Source organism: Sminthopsis crassicaudata, chromosome 1 (genome assembly GCF_048593235.1).
Source record: "Sminthopsis crassicaudata isolate SCR6 chromosome 1, ASM4859323v1, whole genome shotgun sequence".
Classification (NCBI taxonomy): Eukaryota; Metazoa; Chordata; class Mammalia; order Dasyuromorphia; family Dasyuridae; genus Sminthopsis; species Sminthopsis crassicaudata.
The window spans coordinates 301331109-301351219 of NC_133617.1; the positions used below are offsets into that span (position 1 = coordinate 301331109).

Sequence of the window (20111 nt, forward strand, 5' to 3'; positions counted from 1 at the left end):
TCTCATTCTGTAGAAACTCCAGTCTCAGATTTCTTGTAAAAAGACTATTTTAAACTCTTATCTTTGCAGAAGTCGGAAGTAAGAATTATGTTTTGCCAAGGGACCTCTCCTCTTGGCACAGTTGCCTACCAGGACTCCTGCCCACTGTGAAGAGACCTTCTTCCCAGTGATAACCTCTTGTTATTTCTCTGCCAGGACCTCTTGCCATTCAGAAGTCTGTCTTCCTAACAAAGCTGGCTTCTCAGCCAACAATAAACTTCCCTTTTGCCAGTCAGACTTTTTGGGTTCGTGAATTCTTTTCACAATGGACCTGCGTTAACCAGAGGCAGTTCCCACAGTTCTCTGCACTACTACTAACAGCATCAATTTGGAGCATGTCTATGACTACAAATTCTTTTGAGATGACTCTCAACACTGATCTGTAACCCCAATATACTTTTTTGCCATGGAATTAAGTGACTTGCCCAGGGTCACACAGCTAGGAAGTGTTAAGTGTCTCAGGGCAGATTTGAACTCAGGTCCTCCTGACTTCAGAGCTGGTGCTCTATCCACTGCACCACCTAGCTGCCCTTGTATTCTTTAAAAAAAAAATGTCGTCAACTTTGAGACAGAAGTCAGGCTTCTGGATTTTAGAACACATTCTGCAAATTTTATAGCCTCATCTTTGGTTATCTCAACTTGAATCCAGGAATTTCTTTTCTCTAAATCAGTTCTCTGGAGTGAAGGTGATATGAGACAAAAGTGATCTTTTGATACCCCAAGCACTTCCCTGCAGCTTCTTTATTGGCAGATAAAGCAGAGCTAAACAATCTTGCTAAGCCAAGATCTAAATTCCCTTAAGGATCTTCAGAGAGTTTTTCTCCAGAAGGGATAATTATTCCTCTAGTTTCCACTATACCATTTTCTACTAGGTCAGTTAGTCAAGCAATATTTATTAAGCTCTTAAGATATGTCTGACTCTGTGCTACCTGGGATATGAAGAAAAGCAAAAATAAAATCCCTGTCCTCAAGGAGCTCGCATTCTGTTGTTGTGTTTGCCCTTTGTTCTTGAAAAGGACCATGACATCTGGGAGGTAATGCCATGAAATGCAAGTGAATTGGATTTAAGCCAGGGAGGGCTGTGCAAGGTCACCTGTCTCATTTTTCCTTCCAGAGCCATTTGATATGGGCAGAAATAGATCAGGAAGACTGAAGATGGCCCTGAATGCAGTGACCTTTTGAAGCTAAGGCCTTAAATGAGGAATACACTATTTGAATAAATATGTATACATAAGAAATATAAAATGTAAATAGTAGGTGACTAGCTAGGTGTAGGGAAAGATGGTATTTAGGGTAGAGGAAAGAAGATGGTAGTAAGTGTAAGGAATAGACCCAAGAAGGAATTATAAAAGGTCTTAAGATCTATTACACCCACAAAGTACATGACATGTTCAACCATTAAGTTCTTAAAGGGATCTGAGTTGTCAATCACAACTTGGAAGTAAAAGAAAGATAGGTAGGAACACAATCATGTACAAGAATACTAAAGGAAGTCACAGAATTCCCCACTCTTTCTCAGAATGTTATACTTTAAAAGTTCCAGCAGAGAGAGAGAGGATAATAGTGTCAGATCTTGTTACTTTTCTTTTATATCCTTATGAAGGAATAGATTATTTCTTTAAAAAAAATGAACTCCCTACCTTAGGGCTAGCTTTGCAGATGGATTTATTCTGATGTACTCTGGCATATTCTGAAAACCTTTGCCCAGAGTATACATGTTCCCGCCTTGGCTTTGCTGCTGAATGAAAATTATTTCTCTGAAGCAAAGTAGAATGATGGATTAGAGAGATGTTTGGGACAGGTGTAGGCCACAACTGCCCAGCTTCTTCTCCTCAAAGAAGGGGCTACCATAGTTATGGTTTAATGCAAAAGTTCATGTGTCCATACAATTGGTTTCCTTTGTAGTCTGATGAATTTTACTTTGGCATTAAAACATTATTCTGAGAATAAGAGTCCATTGCTTTCACCAGACTGCTAAAAAAGGAGTGCATCATGATGCAAAAAAAGGTGTAAAAGTCCTGTGTAATGCAACCCAGACTGCATGTTTAGAGTCTTCCCACCTTTTTCTTGGCCTAAGTGCTTAGTTGCAGGGTTCTTAAATTGTGTATGCATATGTATGTGCTTGTGTTTTAATAAATTTTTAATCTAAAACATTTTAGAATTTCTATTTGGATAAAGAAAAAATGTTCCATTGACCAAAATGGAAGCAAACATCAAATATCAAGTATTAGAAACAAACTATTTAAAAGCTCCCTAATTTTTTTACTAGCTGTGCAGGATGGAATTTTGAACAGAGTACACACATGCATTCACACTCAAATGCTAATGTAAAACTTTAAAAAAATGGTATCATGTCAAGTACAGCTCACTTCTTCAGAAGCAATATCATTAAATTTGAGTACCATTCCTTTTTTTTTCATCCTTTCCTTTGAGTTTAGAAGGTTATTACAATTGAAAATGTAAGTAAAAAATGCTATGCCTCCATTTTAGCCTATGAAAGTAAGCAATGCATACCATTTAAAAGTTACTTATTGGCCAACTTGGCATATTAATCATTGAAAAAAAGCTGTCTTTTACTCACAAAAATTGGGGAATTATTGGGTTATCTGTAGTATAAATACATAAAACTGGACTGGTTATAACAATACCAACCAATTTCACCATTTACACCTGTCAAAACCTGAAATAAATGGATGATGTGTTTATAGTAATGATATAGTTCATATTATGTATCATGTGCTGTGCTAAGTGAAAGGGGTACAAATATAAGAGGCACCCCTTGCTTTCACAGAGCTCAAATTCTAATGAGGAAGACAACACAAATGGAAGATTTTAGCTCAGAATCAGATGGAAAAGGCTCATGGTTCTGAAGATGCAACAGCAAAATAGATGTTAATGCCTCTCCTTTAATGTAATGCCCATTGATAAGATTTTATGTTTCTGATGTGATAGTAGCAGGTGACAATGTTAAGGATTTTGGTGACAAGAACTCTTTTCGGGGTCTTCACTACCTGTGACTGCAGCCCCTGCAGGAAGCTGTCTGTGGTCAGGCTGCTTCCCAGGATAATGTCTGACGGGACTGGGCTAGAAGCATTGCCATTTTCAGGGTTTCTAGATTCAGGGTCCTAGAATGATTCTACCAAATCTGAGGGGAAATGGCCATCAAAGAGACAGTGGTAGTCTAACTTGCCTGACACATATTGTCTCCTATCTCTCCTTCAAGATGCCTTACTGTTTGAGCTGGGATAGCTTGCCTGATCTGTGGGTAGCTGTTGGTTGGCAACTGGTAGGTATGGCTGGCCCTTTCTCCACAGGGGTTGCTTTCTCAGAAAATGATTGTGAGGACTGGATTGAATACTAACAGTACCCGGGGAGGTGTTGTCATCCCTAGAGCTTCCAGGACTATTGATTATATTTTCTATTTTCATTCATAATCTTACTTGAATATAGCTGGTGCAGGTTAATTTTTTTAGACCATGAGCTTGTGCTGATTGATCATTCTAACTTTCCTAAATGCAAAGTAACCAAAATCACAAAGCTATAAATGGCATATGTTGGAATGTAAGAGACTATCATCAATGGAATTTCACTCAAATGCTTCCATCCATCCCTGCTACTTCCTTCCACAGAAAAACCTAAGTATCTAAACTTTCTGACATGGCTTACAGAGAGAGAACCTAGCTTCTCCCTTGAACAAGTTTCTATTTTATGGTAGAAGCAATCTGGAAAAAACAGACACACATGATCCCTATACCCCAGTATTACTACCCTCAGTAATTAAATGTCATCTTGAGAGGTGTTTAAATAGCAACTGAAGGCAGAGAGAATGGTCTCAATGATCACTAACAGAACCAATAAAGATAAGTTATTATCAGACAGTCATAAACTATGTCTGCTGATTAGGGCATGATTAGGGCCTTCTCAGTGTTGAGCAGACTCTAAGTAACATATCCCTGTGACAAAAGTACAACAGATGCCAGTAATTTGTATTAGAAAAGAGATTGAGGGGAAACTTGCTTAGTGATGTCTGTATAGATCCATCTTATTTGCAGGAAACTTAAATTAGAAGTATTGATCCAGAACAGACAGATAGGTTATAGAGGGACATACCTCTCTATACAAAATACAATGTGCACATATATATACACAAAGTTGGTTGGTTATTGTTCTTTGTTCTCAAAGAGGACCAAAATGACATCACTGTGTTAGGGTCACAGTGTATACAACTGTGGCTGACCAGACCAATACAAGACCAGAATGCTCTGTCACAAGTCAGACACAAAGAGTTCCTATGAACATTTGGGGTGGCTTCTCTAACTTTGCACATCTCATGTTTTTTTCTGAGCTAATTCAATTCTGCTTTGCTCACGAGCACAGCATCTTCTCTGATGAGAGCACACCATGCACAAAGTTAGGCAAACATTCATATATAATACATGTCCAATTATCTATAAATCTCACAAGCACTTTCAAATCTCTCTGTTTTTTTGTTTGCTTTATTTAAATTTATTTTTCTTTCCCCTAAACATTGAATCAGAAGGAAAAAAAAACTGAATTATAACTATGGCTTCATCCTTATATATTTTAAAAGAGCTATATATTGTAACCAGGGGAAAATATACAGAGATTATAATGGTGAAATTTTGCAAAAAGATGAATTTTTAGTGTAAAGGTTTTAGAAAGAAAAAAATTATCCAATTGAACAAGTAATACCGTGTACTTTCTCTATGATTTATGAACATAGAAGAATGACTATCTTTAGAATGATAGGTAAAGGGAGACATGGAGGGCAATCAGAGTTACTTCAAAGTAATACTGCCTTTCTCTATCACAAATGCTCCTAATAATAGGCAGCTTTCTCAAGGAGATGTATTATTTGTGGAAGGTAGATGGAGAAATACAAGGAAAAAGCAAAAATAACACTATTCTTCCAGTAATTAAGAATACCATGTTGGAGAATATAAGTAACCTGATATACAGGATGGAGAGAGGTAGGGCAGGCCTTGGGGTCAAAAAGCCTGGAGTTCAAGTCTGGCCACTGACAGGTACTAGCAGCAACTCACCTCTTAGAAGTGCCCTTCTACCCCCCCCCCAAAAAAAAAAAAAAAAACAACAACCAACCAACCAAACAAAAAAAAACAACAAACAAACAACTGCCCTATAATTTGAAAAAAAGTTACTGAACTGGTAGAGGCAATTTCCTTACCTGGTGTTCCCTATACTGATAAAAGTCACAAGTCCAAAAATGTTAGAGAAACAGTTTCTGTTTTCTACTTTCCACAACCTAAGAACAGGAAAATAAAGGACAGAGAAGCAGGGAGAGATAGAATTTTAACAGTGACACAGCAGCTAAAGTTCACCTAACACCTTCTACAACAATGCGGTAGGCAGAGCAGTTACAACTCCGGGACTTCCCTTTTCCTGGTCTCATAAAACATGTCTTTATTGGCCTTCGAAGGCACATCTTTATTGTTTTATTTTCTTGATAAGAATTGGATAAGGAAATCTGAGCCCAGCTATTCATTTGTCAACACAAAGGCTATTTTTAATAAAATGATTTTAAAAATTTTTTGAGGGGTGGGGAAGAGTGTTAGGAAAGAATCTTAATTAAACGTTCTTGGTAAACAAAAGAGGGAACTAAAATTTCCATGGATTGCTGTGATTCTAAAAGGACTGAGGTTCTCTGCATTAACACTCACTGTTTCCTACAAGCAAAACTCAGAGTATGACTGGATAACAACAAAGATCAACTGGGAGAGGGCTCCACAGTCTGGTGATTTTTTTCCTGAGGACTCTCCATGGATCCTTCTTTGACATGAAGTATCTTCTGAAATACAAATATGCTTGTTTCTAATTGGCTTCTTCCTTATGACGACCTCAATAAAATCTGTGCTATCTTTATGTACTGAGATACTATAAAAGTTCAGAGGCACAATTCTTTGTTGTGTGTTCATGAACTAGTTACACACATGTGCATGTATGTATGTGTGTATATATATATATATATATATATATATATATATATATTTACTATCTGCAAAGTCATAAAAAAGGTAAGGGATTGGTGGTGATAAGACTCCTTTGTCTACTGTTACATGCAGAGATAATAGCTCTCACATAAAACTTCTAATGTTCAAAATACAATTGTTGCTGAATATGTGTTTATTTATAATACTCTTTATTACATGGGACAAGTGAGAATAGGGCATTGGACCTATAGTCAGAGAGATGTGAATTAAAATCTGGCTTCATAAATTTACAAGCAGTGAGATTCTGGGTCCTTTAACTTTTACCTGCCTTAGTTTCCTCAAATATAAAATGGAATAATAATAGTACCTTTCTTGAAGCATTGCTGTGAGAATCATATAAAATATTTGTAAAAGCACAGCACCTGGCACATAATAGCTGCCAAATAAATGCTTTTCTGTCTGTCTCTCTCTCTCCCTCTTCCTTCCCCTTTTATGTTCCTTTGGTACCCTGACTTTCAGCATTACATGAAACTTTTCTGTTTGTCAGCTAATTGTCCCTTATCTTTTCTGGAAGTGAATTTTTCTCATGTGAATTTCATGTAGTTATATAAATAAAAGTATGAACAAGTTGTGTTTTTGTTATGTGTTCTTTTTTTTAAGCCCTCCCCTCCTAAAGTTAAGGCTTTTTGCCATATTGAGAGAATATGAATCTGTTTCAGGTGACTGAGAAATAACAATGATAGTAATAATGACAAGTAAGTAGCACTTCATTTTCTGGAAAAGGTACTTGCTCGAAACTTCCTCTTTTGCTATAATGCACAAGAAATTCCCCAGTTGTGTTCTCATGAGTCAAACAATAGAGTCTCTAGGAAACCTTGTACCTGTAGCAGCAGAAGGAGCTATATACATTGAACATTTCAGTGGGCTATAAATGATACTGCCAAGGACTGGGAGGAATGGAGTTGACCCATGGGAAAAAGAGTCATCATCAGCACTGTACTGAACACTGCATTTTGATCTGTTTTTCAAAACAAGTAGAAGTCTGTCTGGGGGGCTGGGATTAGTCAGTAAAGCATGCATGTAAACCCTCACCCTAATATTATCTTTGCTTAATTGGCAAGTGCAGTGATTTTTTTTCCTGCTGCCAGAAGCATCCTGTTCAGTTGCAGATAAGCACAATTAAAAGAGTCTAAAGGAAATCTGTGAAAAGTGGTCTATGCTGAGAACTGCTAAGGGATTTCATGCTGGACAATTGTACCTTAGGAAAATATAGTTTGTTTTTCTAGTGATTTCTCATTAGAATCTGAGTTGTTATTCCTTTTTATTTTTTACAATTTAATTCGATTTAACAAACATTAACTGAAAACTTATTAGGTGCACATGGCTTAGTGGATACCAATAAAAAAATGAAACATTTTCTGCACTATTGCTTATCATCACTTATAGAAATGTGACTCCATCTCCAATCCCCAACAAAAGCATGTGGTTACATACTAGTTGGCCACAGCAGGTTTTTCTAAGATTTTATTTCATTTGAGCAGGATTCTTCAGTTCAAATGAAGTAGCCCCTTGCCTAAGCTGCTAAACATATTAAGCAACACCTGAAGTGTCTATTTTTTTTTATCCATTAGATTTTTTCTGCCTTCTTCATTTCCAATCATCTCAGATGATTTTATAGCCAAAATTTTTGTACTTATTTGATAGTTTTTCAATTGTGTCCAACTCTTCAAGATCCTGTTAGGGGTTTTCTTGACAAAGATACTAGAGTGGTTTGTCATTTCCTTCTCTAATTCTCCAATAGGAAACTGAGGCAAACAAGGTTAAATGACTTGCCCAGAGGCACACATGGTATAAGTATCTTAGGCCAGATTTGAATTTAGAGAGATGAGTCATCCTGACTCCAGGCCTTGGAATTCTATCTGCTTCACTACCTAGCTGTCCTATTGATTTTGTCAATCAAAATAGATATTAAATAAAATAAACTTTCATTGCACTTCCAACTTTCAGGATGCAGTCAACTTTCAATTACCTGTGAGAAGCTTTTATTTCTAAATAGATTTCTGCTTCCCACTCAGCATTCTTCAAGGCCAAATGAAGACAAGTCAATAAGCATTTATTAAGCCTTTACTATATGCTAAGTGAAAGAAGCAGAAAAAGGTAAAATTCATTGCCTAATCTCAAGGAATTTATAATTTAAGAGGGGAAACAATTTGCAAACAACAATGGAGAAACCCAATATACAAGATAAATTGGGTTAAAATTAAGGAGGACCAAGAAAGGCTTCTTATATAAAATGGGACTTAGTTGAGATCTGAAGGAAGCCAGGAGGCAGAGAGGTTGGAGGGGGGGGGGAATCTCAAGCATGGAGGCCAGCCAGTGACAATAAACAAAGTTGGGGATAGAATGCTATGTATAAGGCATTATAAGGAGGCAAGAATCCTTGGCTCACTGAGTATAAAAAGGGGAATGAGATTTAATAAGGCTGGAAAGGAAGGAAATAACTTCATGATTTTGTGTACTGCTGCATGTTTTGCAAAGTAATGTTAATAAAATTAGACTAAGACAGACAAAATAAAGCAAGCAAATCTACATACAAACAGCATACATGCAAACTCCCCACAAAAATTATGTATGGCCAAATCAAATATAAATGATTTCTGGGTTGTTACATTAGACTTTATACCATAGCTGTCCTTTAGAAGTATATAGATAATTAATTGACAATGCTAATACTGGATGATTTAGTGATGAAATAGTTTCAAGGAGTTTAAGATTCAAAAGATCTTAAATACAAACTTGGAAAAGTTATTTTACCAGTAGGGTCACAGTGTCCAAAAGCTAAATCGATATTCAACTTAAAGCATCCTTATCAGGGTTACAAAGAATCTAGGGACTCTTTCAGGTAAAGGTAACAGAACCCAGAAAAATCTCTGATCTGAACAAATTGAATTGTTTCTAGATTTTGATCACGGATAGGGAAAAGTCTGGGGACAATGGGTGGGTGCTCAGCAGACTGAGGAATAGCTCATTTAATTTCAAACTGAAACCATGGGAATATATAAAACTAGCATCCTCCAAAATCAATATGTCCAGATAAGCAGTTTGGAGTCCTAAAAGTACCTTGACATTAGAAGATAGAATCAGGGGGGCAGCTAAGTGGCACAGTGGATAGAGCACCAGCCCTGAATTCAGGAGGATCAGAGTTCAAATACACTTAACACTTCCTAGCTGTGTGACCCTGGGCAAGTCACTTAACCCCAGCCTCAGGGGGGAAAAAAAAGAAGATAGAATCAGAATCATAAAATCATAATGTTCAAGAGAGAAGGGATCTATTATTTTAACAGTGAAGGGACAGATGAAGAGAGAAGAGGTACCTTCTCCAGGGTCATAAAGTGGGAGAGCTGTGACCCAGGTTTTTGTGTCTTAAAATTGAGAGTTCATTCTACCATATATGAGTTTGAATTCTCTCTCAGTCATAGTCAGTCATTAATACGTTTCCCAGAGCCTCAAGTAAAATAGAGACAATCCTTAGCACTACCGACCTTACCAGGTGATTGTGAAGTTGGCTTACATATACATAAAAATCCACTGTAAACATTAAAGTGCTAATGAATGTAAATTTAAAATTATTATTTATTCAGATAAGGGATGTTTCAGAACTAGTTCAGAGCTCCCAGGGATGTTGTTATTGGAAGGTGGCCCCAGGAAGTGATCTTAGTCCAGGGCAAACCTGACCTAAAACAAAAAGACTTTGCCAAAACTACTCTAGCTTCAGGGAAGTACTGCATTTAACCCCCATTAGCCTCAGGTCATCACCCTTCCATTCAGTTGTCACAGAAACCTAGCATGTCTTTCTGGCACAGTTACCTGATATTCTCAGTATTCATTTTCCTAACTGTGAAAATGCAATACTGTCACTAACTCACTCCTAAAGAGAGGTAGCATAATGTAGTAAACATTGCTGCCACAGAATCAATATACTTGGGTTCTAAGACTGATGAATAGCCATGTGACCACGAACAAGAAATAGTAATGGATAACTTTTATTATATAACAAGCACTATATGCCTGACACTGGCTAAGTGCTTTACAAATATCTCACATGAACTTCATAACAATTATGGGAGACAGGTATCTTCCCATTTTACAGATGAAGAAATTGAGGAAAACTGCTTAACATATTCTCTAATAGAGGTCTACATTTAGAAAATATCTAGCAGGATTTCCCAATTCCTGCTCCAGAGTTCTATCCCCTGCACCACCAAGCTGTCTAGGTAACTTAATTCATTTCAACAAGCATTTATTACTTTTATGACTTTATTAAGTGCCCGTTTTGTGCCAAGCCTTGTGCTAAGTACCCACAATGTGAAAAATACTATGTTAGAAGCTAGAAATACAAAGACAAAAATTAAACAGTACTTCCCTACTTATCTGAGACCCTTTACTCTTGTGTAAATTGAAATTAATAAAATCTATATGACCAACACCACAGAACAGGTTGGGCAACCAGATCAAGTTCACAAAGCTAGTAAGAGGCTTATACAGACACACATATACATACACACCCTGTCAAATCTTCATTTTTTTCTACTGTCAGGAGGTAAAGAATGGAAGTAAAAGAAAACTAGTTTCCACCTTTTCTCCTACCTTTACTAGCTGCAAACAATATAATTTACCATTTTGAATTTGCTTCCTTTTTCTTCCCCTCCCAAAGTTTTTCAGATAAAATAATTACCAGTGAAATTTACATAGGTACTCAAAAATGCTCACACACAATAGGGCCACAACATAGAGAAGGAAGAAGTATTAAATATCTATAACCTGGATAACTGACTCCTAAATGATTTGCTCAAGTGGAATAACATAAGTGCCTTTCAGGCCTTTAAGTGCTATTATGTATCCATATTATCTATAGATATTTGTATACAGATATTATATATCTATGCTATATTATCACTATGGTTCACATAGTTTATTTTCTAAATTTTCCTCACTAGCTAGACATTCTTCTCTAGCAGCATCCTTCTTTCCAAGCAAGGATTGTAGCAAGAAATGGGTTGGATGGAGTCAGGAGACCAGTAGCCCAAAACCTTCAACACTCATTCATCCCAGTTGGAATCCTTGCTTTCCTTTTTTCTAATTAGTTCCCTGCTTTTGGCTTGCTCACTATCACACCACTCTGTCCTTCCTTCTTTGGAAGCTGTGGAAGGTTTCCTCTGTGAAAAGTGTCCCGTACCTTGGTACCAGGGCTTCTGGATTTCCCCTTTTCAACTTCTCTCCACCCTAGATACCCCTCCCTTTTTTTCCAGTGAGCAATTCGGGGAGCTGGAGAAAGGAGGTCATCATTTCTAAGTTATGTAAAGAAGAAGGGTTAGAGTTTCGATTGCTGCACTGAATTACAGATACTGATTGGTTAATTACGGAGATGAGCATCGGTGCTTGTTTTTTAAAAAAATAAAATAAAATACTACCCACCGCTCCCATCAAACTATTAATAATAATCCTCCACTAAAATGTTATGCTTCAGCAGCAGCAAGGTACGGAAGCGACCTTGCCACTTGGAAGCTCAAGATTTGGCAAGTTCTCCCAAACTGACAAGGCTTCAATTACAGGTGGTCCAATTTGGGTTGTCTTCTGTCAGAGGGTCAGTGGGCTAATGTCCGAAAGGCTCATTACTACAAACTTGGACATCTAGAAACGCTAGGAAAAAGCTTTTCCTTTGGCCATTAAAACTTAGGAAATGAAGGCATATACGTGGAGGGGCCATGATCTACACGGACTGAGGAAATATTCGTCCCATGAACTCACAGATATTTAACAGTATATAATAAAAAAACTCCAAAACAACAAACAACAAACTAACTAAAAAAAGAGAGAAAAAAGTGTACCTTGCCCAATTCCCAGGCTAGATGAGGCTGGCTTTGTGTCACAGTCGGCGGTGGCAGCACTATTTTCCCTCCGGATTCTCCTCCGTCCCTTCTCCCAGAGATTCTCACTGCCAGACTCTAGGTTTTGGTTCCGGGGAGGATAAATAGCAGCATGTGTGTAAGTATGAGTACGTAAATATATATGTGTTATTCGGTGTGTATGTGTGTGTGGTCGGGAGCCTCTAACAGATCAGGCAACCCCAGTTATGTTGAGGGACACCCCGCAACTCGCTCCGCCAGGCGGAGGATCTCCTCCATCCCCAACCCTACCTCGGTCCCCGCAGCCCCCTCTGACTCCTTACCTGTAGCGGGGAGAGCAGGATGCACAGCCCGAGAAGCTGGAGGAGGCTGTAGAGGGGCCGCCGCCAGCAGAACCGGGCCATGGCGCGTGCCCGCGCCTTTCCCCTCTAGTGCCTTCCCGGTAGCAGGGACTGTCTCGGGGCCACCCTCGCTGCCCCACGTTCGCTGGAGCTCCCTTCTTCGGTCCTCTTCCCTCCCTCGGCCCTCCCCTCGCCAGCTCCCCAGTTCCCCAGCTGTCCGCTGCCCAGCGGTTTCCTCGGACCGGCCACAGCCACCTGTCCCCCCAGGCAGGCGCTGCGGCACTTCCACCCGTTCACACCCCCTTTCTGCTGAGCCCACCCCCAGTCCTCCCACGCTCGCTCCTCCCAGCAGAGGATCGCTTTGCCACCCCTTATTTCTCAGCCCCTTATTTTCTGGAAAAGTGGAGATTCCTTGCTTGTGTAGGTGTGGGTGAGGGGGTGGGTGTGGGAGCAGAGGAGCACTTGATGCCAAGGGGGATTGGCTTTGCTTTCAGGAAAGTGAGGAAGTTGAGTTTGATTAAAAAAAAAAAAAAAAAAAGACTGGGGCATTAAAAGGTTAGGTAAAAAGGAGAAAAGGGAGGGATCGAGATTAACAAAAAAAAAAAAAAAAAAAAAAAGGAAGTACAGGTTTTGCTTTACTCAATCCTTTTCTTTGTCTGAGCTTTCCTGTCCCAAATAGTTGGCTCCTAAGCTGACTTTTTAGCGTAATGAGCCTGAACCCACAGGTTTCACATATGCAATGAAAACCCCCTTTAAAAATATTTTAAAAATAAACCAAACCAAAACATTTCCTGGGTCCTGAAATAAATAATACAGATGATAAGTACTCTTTTATCTCCTTTAGGACTCTTGAGTGATTTGCCTAAAAGAGAAACATATTGGAATCTTAAGGTCAGAGTTCAAAATCTTAATATCTTTGTATCCTCAGTCAGGACACTAATCTCTGCTTACACAAGTTGTTGGGGAAGCCGCCGCGGGTGGAATGGTGGTGGTCAAGATGGACTTGATCCCTTATCCCCTGGTTGAAATTAAGGGTGCCAGAATTTGGGTATTTCATTTGCATATGAAGTGATCTGGAAACGAGGTTGACACCACAAATTTATTCATAAATATGGCTTATTTAGGTATTTCTTTTCTGTTCACTCATCTAGTGGAGAGAATGGAAGAGATGCAGATATTGTAAATGGAGTTAAAAACGCTATTGTGTCAAGTGAGTGGATTCTTAGCTTTTAGGAGTATTTTCACGTTGGGGAATTTTTCTCTCTTCTCCTATGTCATTGGCAAAAAACATCTTGCAGTAGAAGTATATGACCAAAAGAGATATGTACTTGCTGGAAACTTCACCTTTTGTGGAGAGAGGGAGGAGAAAAGGAGAGAAAGAGAAGAGGAAGGGGTGGGGGAAGAATTGGAGAAATAGGGATAGAGGAGGAGGAGGAGGAGGAAGAAGAAGAAGAAGAAGAAGAAGAAGAAGAAGAAGAAGAAGAAGAAGAAGAAGAAGAAGAAGAAGAAGAAGAAGAAGAAGAAGAAGAAGAAGAAGAAGAAGAAGAAGAAGAAGAAGAGAGAAGAAGAAGAAGAAGAAGAAGAAGAAGAAGAAGAAGAAGAGGAAGGGGAAAGGGGAGGGAAGGGGGAGGGGAAGAAGAGGAAGAAGAAGAGGAAGAGGAAGAAGAAGAAGAAGAAGAAGAAGAAGAAGAAGAAGAAGAAGAAGAAGAAGAAGAAGAAGAAGAAGAAGAAGAAGAAGAAGAAGAAGAAGAAGAAGAAGAGGAAGGGAAGAAGAAGGGAAGGGAGGGGAGAAGGGGGAGGGGAAGAAGAGGAAGAAGAAGAGGAAGAGGAAGAAGAAGAAGAAGAAGAAGAAGAAGAAGAAGAAGAAGAAGAAGAAGAAGAAGAAGAAGAAGAAGAAGAAGAAGAAGAAGAAGAAGAAGAAGAAGAAGAAGAAGAAGAAGAAGAAGAAGAAGAAGAAGAAGAAGAGGAAGGGGAAAGGGGAGGGGAAAGGGGGAGGGAAGAAGAGGAAGAAGAAGAGGAAGAGGAAGAAGAAGAAGAAGAAGAAGAAGAAGAAGAAGAAGAAGAAGAAGAAGAAGAAGAAAGAAGAAGAAGAGAAGGGAAGGGGAAGGGAAGAAGAAGAGGAAGAAGAAGAAGAAGAAGAAGAAGAAGAAGAAGAAGAAGAAGAAGAAGAAGAAGAAGAAGAAGAAGAAGAAGAAGAAGAAGAAGAAGAAGAAGAAGAAGAAGAGGAAGAAGAGGAAGAAGAGGAAGAAGAGGAAGAAGAGGAAGAAGAGGAAGAAGAGGAAGAAGAGAAGAAGAAGAGGAAGAAGAAGAGAAGAAGAGGAAGAAGAAGAAGAAGAAGAAGAAGAAGAAGAAGAAGAAGAAGAAGAAGAAGAAGAAGAAGAAGAAGAAAGAAGAAGAAGAAGAAGAAGAAGAAGAAGAAGAAGAAGAAGAAGAAGAAGAAGAAGAAGAAGAAGAAGAAGAAGAAATATTAAAGCTGGGATATTACTAATGAGGAGATAGCAGGAGTCTGAGGGAATAGAATCGAGAAGGCTTTCCTGTGTTTCTAAGGTAAAGAGGGTTTCTGGCCCTCTAGCATCTGGCTAAACTAAAATCCTGGGATGGGCAGTGAGAGAAAAACAAGAATATAAGGTTTGCTCCTCTTTCTCTCTTTTGCCCAACTCACTCACACCAATGTGTCCTTATATTGTTAGTTATGGATTTTTTTTTTCCCCAGAGTGGAAGAATGATCACAATACTGTGACTAAAATTCCCTCTCTTCATGTGTTGGGGGTCACTGATATTGGAGCTAATATATCGCTGTAATTTATTGCTTTCATTCCATACTTCTCTTCCAATAACCATGACTCCCAGCAAAACACGTGCAAAAAATTCCTTTCAATTCAGCATCTGCTAGCTTCTATTTTGTTTAAAAACCTTCTCTTATTGTCTCTATTTTTTTCTGTATCCAACTCTTCCTACTTCTTCCTCCCATTTATGTGGTTATTTTTTTAACCTCTCTCTTGGCTTATTATACCTTAAACCAATGTCTAGCAAAATAGCTCTTTTTAAATTTATGATGTGAAGCTCAAAAAATCCACCTATCAGAGCTGACTCTGATATGAGCTTTCCATAATCCCCAAAGAGTTGTTGGATTTATAATTTATCATGTATAGCCTTCAAAATTCTAAGCACAGTATTATGTATATGAGTTGATGGACCACAATACACAGCAGCTATTTTAAACTCAGTGCTCTGCTCAAGCAGATCTCAACATAGTTATCTGGGGAGCAATAGTCTTTTAGAGTTTCAAAACATTCTGTGTCCCTCCTTTAGCATTTTTGTTCAAGAGTATTCCTCTGAAGCCAATTTTTATCATGAATATACTTTTCTTTCTTTCCTTCTTTTCTTCTTTTTTTTTCTTTCTTCTTTTTTTGTTAGGATTATTGTGAAAATCAAATGAAATGATGCGTGGAAAGCATTTTGTAAACCTTAACCTGCTATGTAAATGCTAGTTCTTATTTTTTTCATTCCCTTTCAACAAATAAAAGCAAAGAAGTAGGACATACTGAACTGGATATTCTGTAGGCACCTCAAATTCAACATGTTCAAAACAGAACTCATCTTTCCTTCCTAACCCTCCCATATTCTCAACTTCTCTAATATTAATGAGAGCATCATCATCTTCACTTAGGTGCATATAACAACAGCTCACACAGAATGCACAGAAATTCCTTCTAGGCAAAATAATGTTTGTTAAGACCCTGACATTTGATGCCAGGTAAGGTTATAATTTTACTAAAGAGAACTAAGCATGGGTTAGAAAGACATTTTCATTGTGGCACTTCATGAGAAACACCACAGTTTACATTTTCAACATTACTCTCTTATATTAAAAAAAAAAAATCAGGGACTTAAGACTTCTGCTTGGAAAGCCCCAGAGGTGTGGGCAAGAGATTTGGAAGTACTTTTAGCCTGAGGTAGTACCTTCCAAATTAATTAACAGAAATAATTTTTAAAAATCATTCATTTGAATAGATTATTGTTCATTAAAAAGAAATACCTTAGAAAAGTTGATGTAAATAACATAATTCTATTGTTTTTCATTTATAGCCCTTATTAAGGATTAAAAGCCTCTTAAAATATTAAAAAGTAAGCCATAAACACTACCAATATGCACCTGAAATAGCAATCTACTACTAAGTGTATGGTTTTTCAAAGGAACGAATTGTTGAAACATGAATATTATGGGAAAATGAAATTCTTTGGTTCCACTTATTATTTTTCTCTACTTACTCAATAACACAGATGTTTTTGTGACAAAGAGCAGTCTAGCCTAGTAGATAGAAAGCTGACTTTGAAGGCAAGAAGATCTGAGTTTCAGTATTGTGTCTGACACACATAGACTACATGGCCCTACCCAAATTTCCTAAACTTTCAGTATATATATATATATATATATATATATATATATATATATATATATATATATATATATATATATATATGGGGAGTATAATGGGAAGAAACTTAAGGAAGGCAGATCCAGAGGCAAGCTATTGAAACTGTCCAGGTGTGAGTTGATGAGGGCTTCTGCCAGGATGGTGAAAGTCTCAGAAAAGAGAAGGTAATAATTTAGAGACATTGCAAAGGTGAAATTAATGTCTTGACATCAGATTGGATATGGAGTGGGGAATGGGTGAGAGATAGTGAGGAATTGAAGATGTAGTGAGATTGAGGACTAGGAGAAGGTTTTACCCTCTACAGCAATAGGAAATTTAGGGGGGGTGGGGATAGGGTTTGGGGAAAAGATAAGGGGCTGGAGTAAAATCCATTATTTTTCAGCTGAAATGAGAAAAAAAATAAGCCAGGACAGCAATCATGATCTCCAACAAAGCAAAAACAAAATGAGGTATAATTAAAAGAGATAACCAGGGAAATTACATTTTGCTAAAAGGGACCATAGATAGACAATGAAGCAATATCAAAGCTAAATAGTATAGCTTCCAAATTCTTAAAGGAAAAGTTAAATGTTACAGGAGGAAATAGACAATAAAACTATACTAATGGATGACTTCAACTTTCTCCTCAAGAAGTGGAAAAATTTAATTTAAAAAATACAAACTGAGAAAGGAGTTGAGGATGAATAGAATTTAGGAAAGTTAGATATGATAGACCTCTGAAAAAAATTGAATGGGAATAGGAAATAATATGCCTTTTTCTCCAAAGTACATCATGCTTATACAAAAAGTTACCATATATTAGGGCATAAAATCCTCACAACCAAATGTAGAAAAGCAGAACTATTAAATGCAGCCTTTTCAGACCACAGTGAAATAAAAATTACATTCAATAAAGGGTCTTGGAAACATAGATTAAAAATTGGTTAGAAACTAAACAATCTAATCTTAAAGAATGAATGGAAAAAGAACAAATCATAGAAGAAATCAATAATTTCATTAAAGAGAACGACAATGAGACAACATATCAAAATTTATGGGATACAGACAAAACAATACTCAGGGGAAAATTTAATATCTCTAAACACATATCAACAACAAAGAGAAAAGGCAGATCAATGATTGGGCATGCAACAATAACAATTACTACAGCAACAAAAACCCTAGAAAAAGAAAAAATTAAAAATAATTAAATACCAAATCAGAAATCCTGAAAATTAAAGGAGAGGCTAAAAAAGCTTAAAATATGAAAACCATTGAACTAATTAACAAAATTCATGAATAATGTTACCTACATTTGTTTTTTGTCATTGGAATTTCTTATGGATATCCTTTTAAAACATGAATCACATTTTTAAAAGTCCTTCTTTAGGTTCCAGAGTGATAGTCATATTAGTAAGATTTATTAACCTTTTTGCAGAGATTCCCTTCTGCTTAGACAGAAAGTGTCTTTTTAAAATTTTTTTTATTAATTTTTATAATTATAACATTTTCTTTGACAATATACTTGCATAGGTAAATTTTTTTTTTACAACATTATCTCTTGTACTCCCTTCTGTTCCGAGTTTTTCCCCTCCTTCCCTCTACCCCATCCCCTAAATGGCAGGCATTCCCATACATATTAAATATCTTATAGTATATCCTAGGTACAATATATAAGTGCAGAAACGAATTTTGTTGTTGTTGTTGTTGTTGTTGTTGTTGTTATTGTTGCAAAGGAAGGATTGTATTCGCAAGGTAAAAATAATCTGGGAAGAGAAACAAAACAAAACAAAACAATGCTCTCAGTTTACACTGATTTCCCAGTGTTCCTTTTCTAGGTGTAGCTGATTCTGTTCATCATTGATCAATTGGAATTGGATTAGCTCTTCTCTATGTTGAAGATATCCACTTCCATAAGAATACATCCTCATACAGTATCATTGTTGAAGTGTATATTGATCCCCTAGTTCTGCTCATTTCACTTAGCATCAGTTGATGTAAGTCTCTCCAAGCCTCTCTGTATTCCTCCTGTTGGTGATTTCTTACAGAACAATAATATTCCATAACATTCATATACCATAATTTACCCAACCATTCTCCAATTGATGGACATCCATTCATTTTCCAGTTTCTAGCCACTATGAAAAGGGCTGCCACAAACATTTTGGCACATACAGGTTCCTTTCCTCTCTTTAGTATTTCCTTGGGATATGAGCCGAGTAGTAGCACTGTTGGGTCAAAGGGTATGCACATTTTGATAACTATTTGGGCATAATTCCAGATTGCTCTCCAGAATGGTTGGATTCTTTCACAACTCCACCAACAATGCATCAGTGTCCCAGTTTTCCCACAGCCCCTCCAACATTCATCGTTATTTGTTCCTGTCATCTTAGCCAATCTGACAGGTGTGTAATGATATCTCAGAGTTGTCTTAATTTGCATTTCTCTGATCAATAGTGATTTGGAACACTCTTTCATATGAGTGGAAATAGTTTTAATTTCATCATCTGAAAATTGTCTATTCATATCCTTTGACCATTTATCCATTGGAGAATGGCTTGATTTCTTATATATTAAAGTCAATTCTCTGTATATTTTGGAGATGAGGCCTTTATCAGAACCTTTAACTATAAAAATGTTTTCCCAATGTGTTACTTCCCTTCTAATCTTGTTTGCATTAGTTTTGTTTGTGCAGAAACTTTTTAATTTGATGTAATCAAATTTTTCTATTTTGTGATCAATAATGGTCTCTAGTTCTCCCTTGGACACAAACTCCTTCCTCCTCCACAAGTCTGAGAGGTAAACCATCCCATGTTCCTCCAATTTATTTATGATTTCGTTCTTTATGCCTAAATCTTGGACCCATTTTGATCTTATCTTAGTATGTGGTGTTAAATGTGGGTCCATGTCTAGTTTCTGGCATACTAATTTCCAATTTTCCCAGCAGTTTTTGTCAAATAATGAATTCTTATCCCAAGATTTGGATCTTTCGGTTTGTCAAACACTAGATTGCTATTTTTATTCACTATCTTGCCCTGTGAACCTAATCTATGCCACTGATCAACTACTCTGTTTCTTAGCCAATACCAAATGGTTTTAGTGACTGTTGCTTTATAATATAGTTCTAGATCAGGTATAGCTAGACCACCTTCATTTAATTTTTTTTTCATTACTTCCCTTGAAATTCTCGACCTTTTGTTCTTCCATATGAATTCTGTTGTTATTTTTCCTAGGTCATTAAAATAGTTTCTTGGGAGTCTGATTGGTATAGCATTAAATAAATAGATTAGTTTAGGGATTATTGTCATCTTAATTATATTCGCTTGGCCTATCCAAGAGCATTGAATGTCTTTCCAATTATTTAAATCTGACTTTATTTTTGTGGCAAGTGTTTTGTAATTTTGCTCATATAATTCCTGACTCTCCTTTGATAGATAT

The 20111-nt window shown here is 37.2% G+C and overlaps 1 protein-coding gene across 2 annotated transcripts in view; it reads right to left on the bottom strand.

Moving 5' to 3' along the window:
• Nucleotides 1-12422, bottom strand: part of TNFRSF11A (TNF receptor superfamily member 11a) — a 102282-nt gene extending 89860 nt beyond the window's left edge. Inside the window, exons 1-2 of one of the 2 annotated variants that reach the window (XM_074279033.1) lie at nt 12238-12422; nt 11897-12013 (exon numbers count right to left, since the gene is read on the bottom strand). In XM_074279033.1, coding sequence (XP_074135134.1) covers nt 11897-12013; nt 12238-12318 — 198 coding nt within the window. In that variant the 5' untranslated portion in view covers nt 12319-12422. The remainder of the gene's footprint in view (nt 1-11896; nt 12014-12237) is intronic. The other variant, XM_074279034.1, reaches the window with a different exon arrangement.
• Between the last annotated feature and the right edge of the window lie 7689 nt (nt 12423-20111).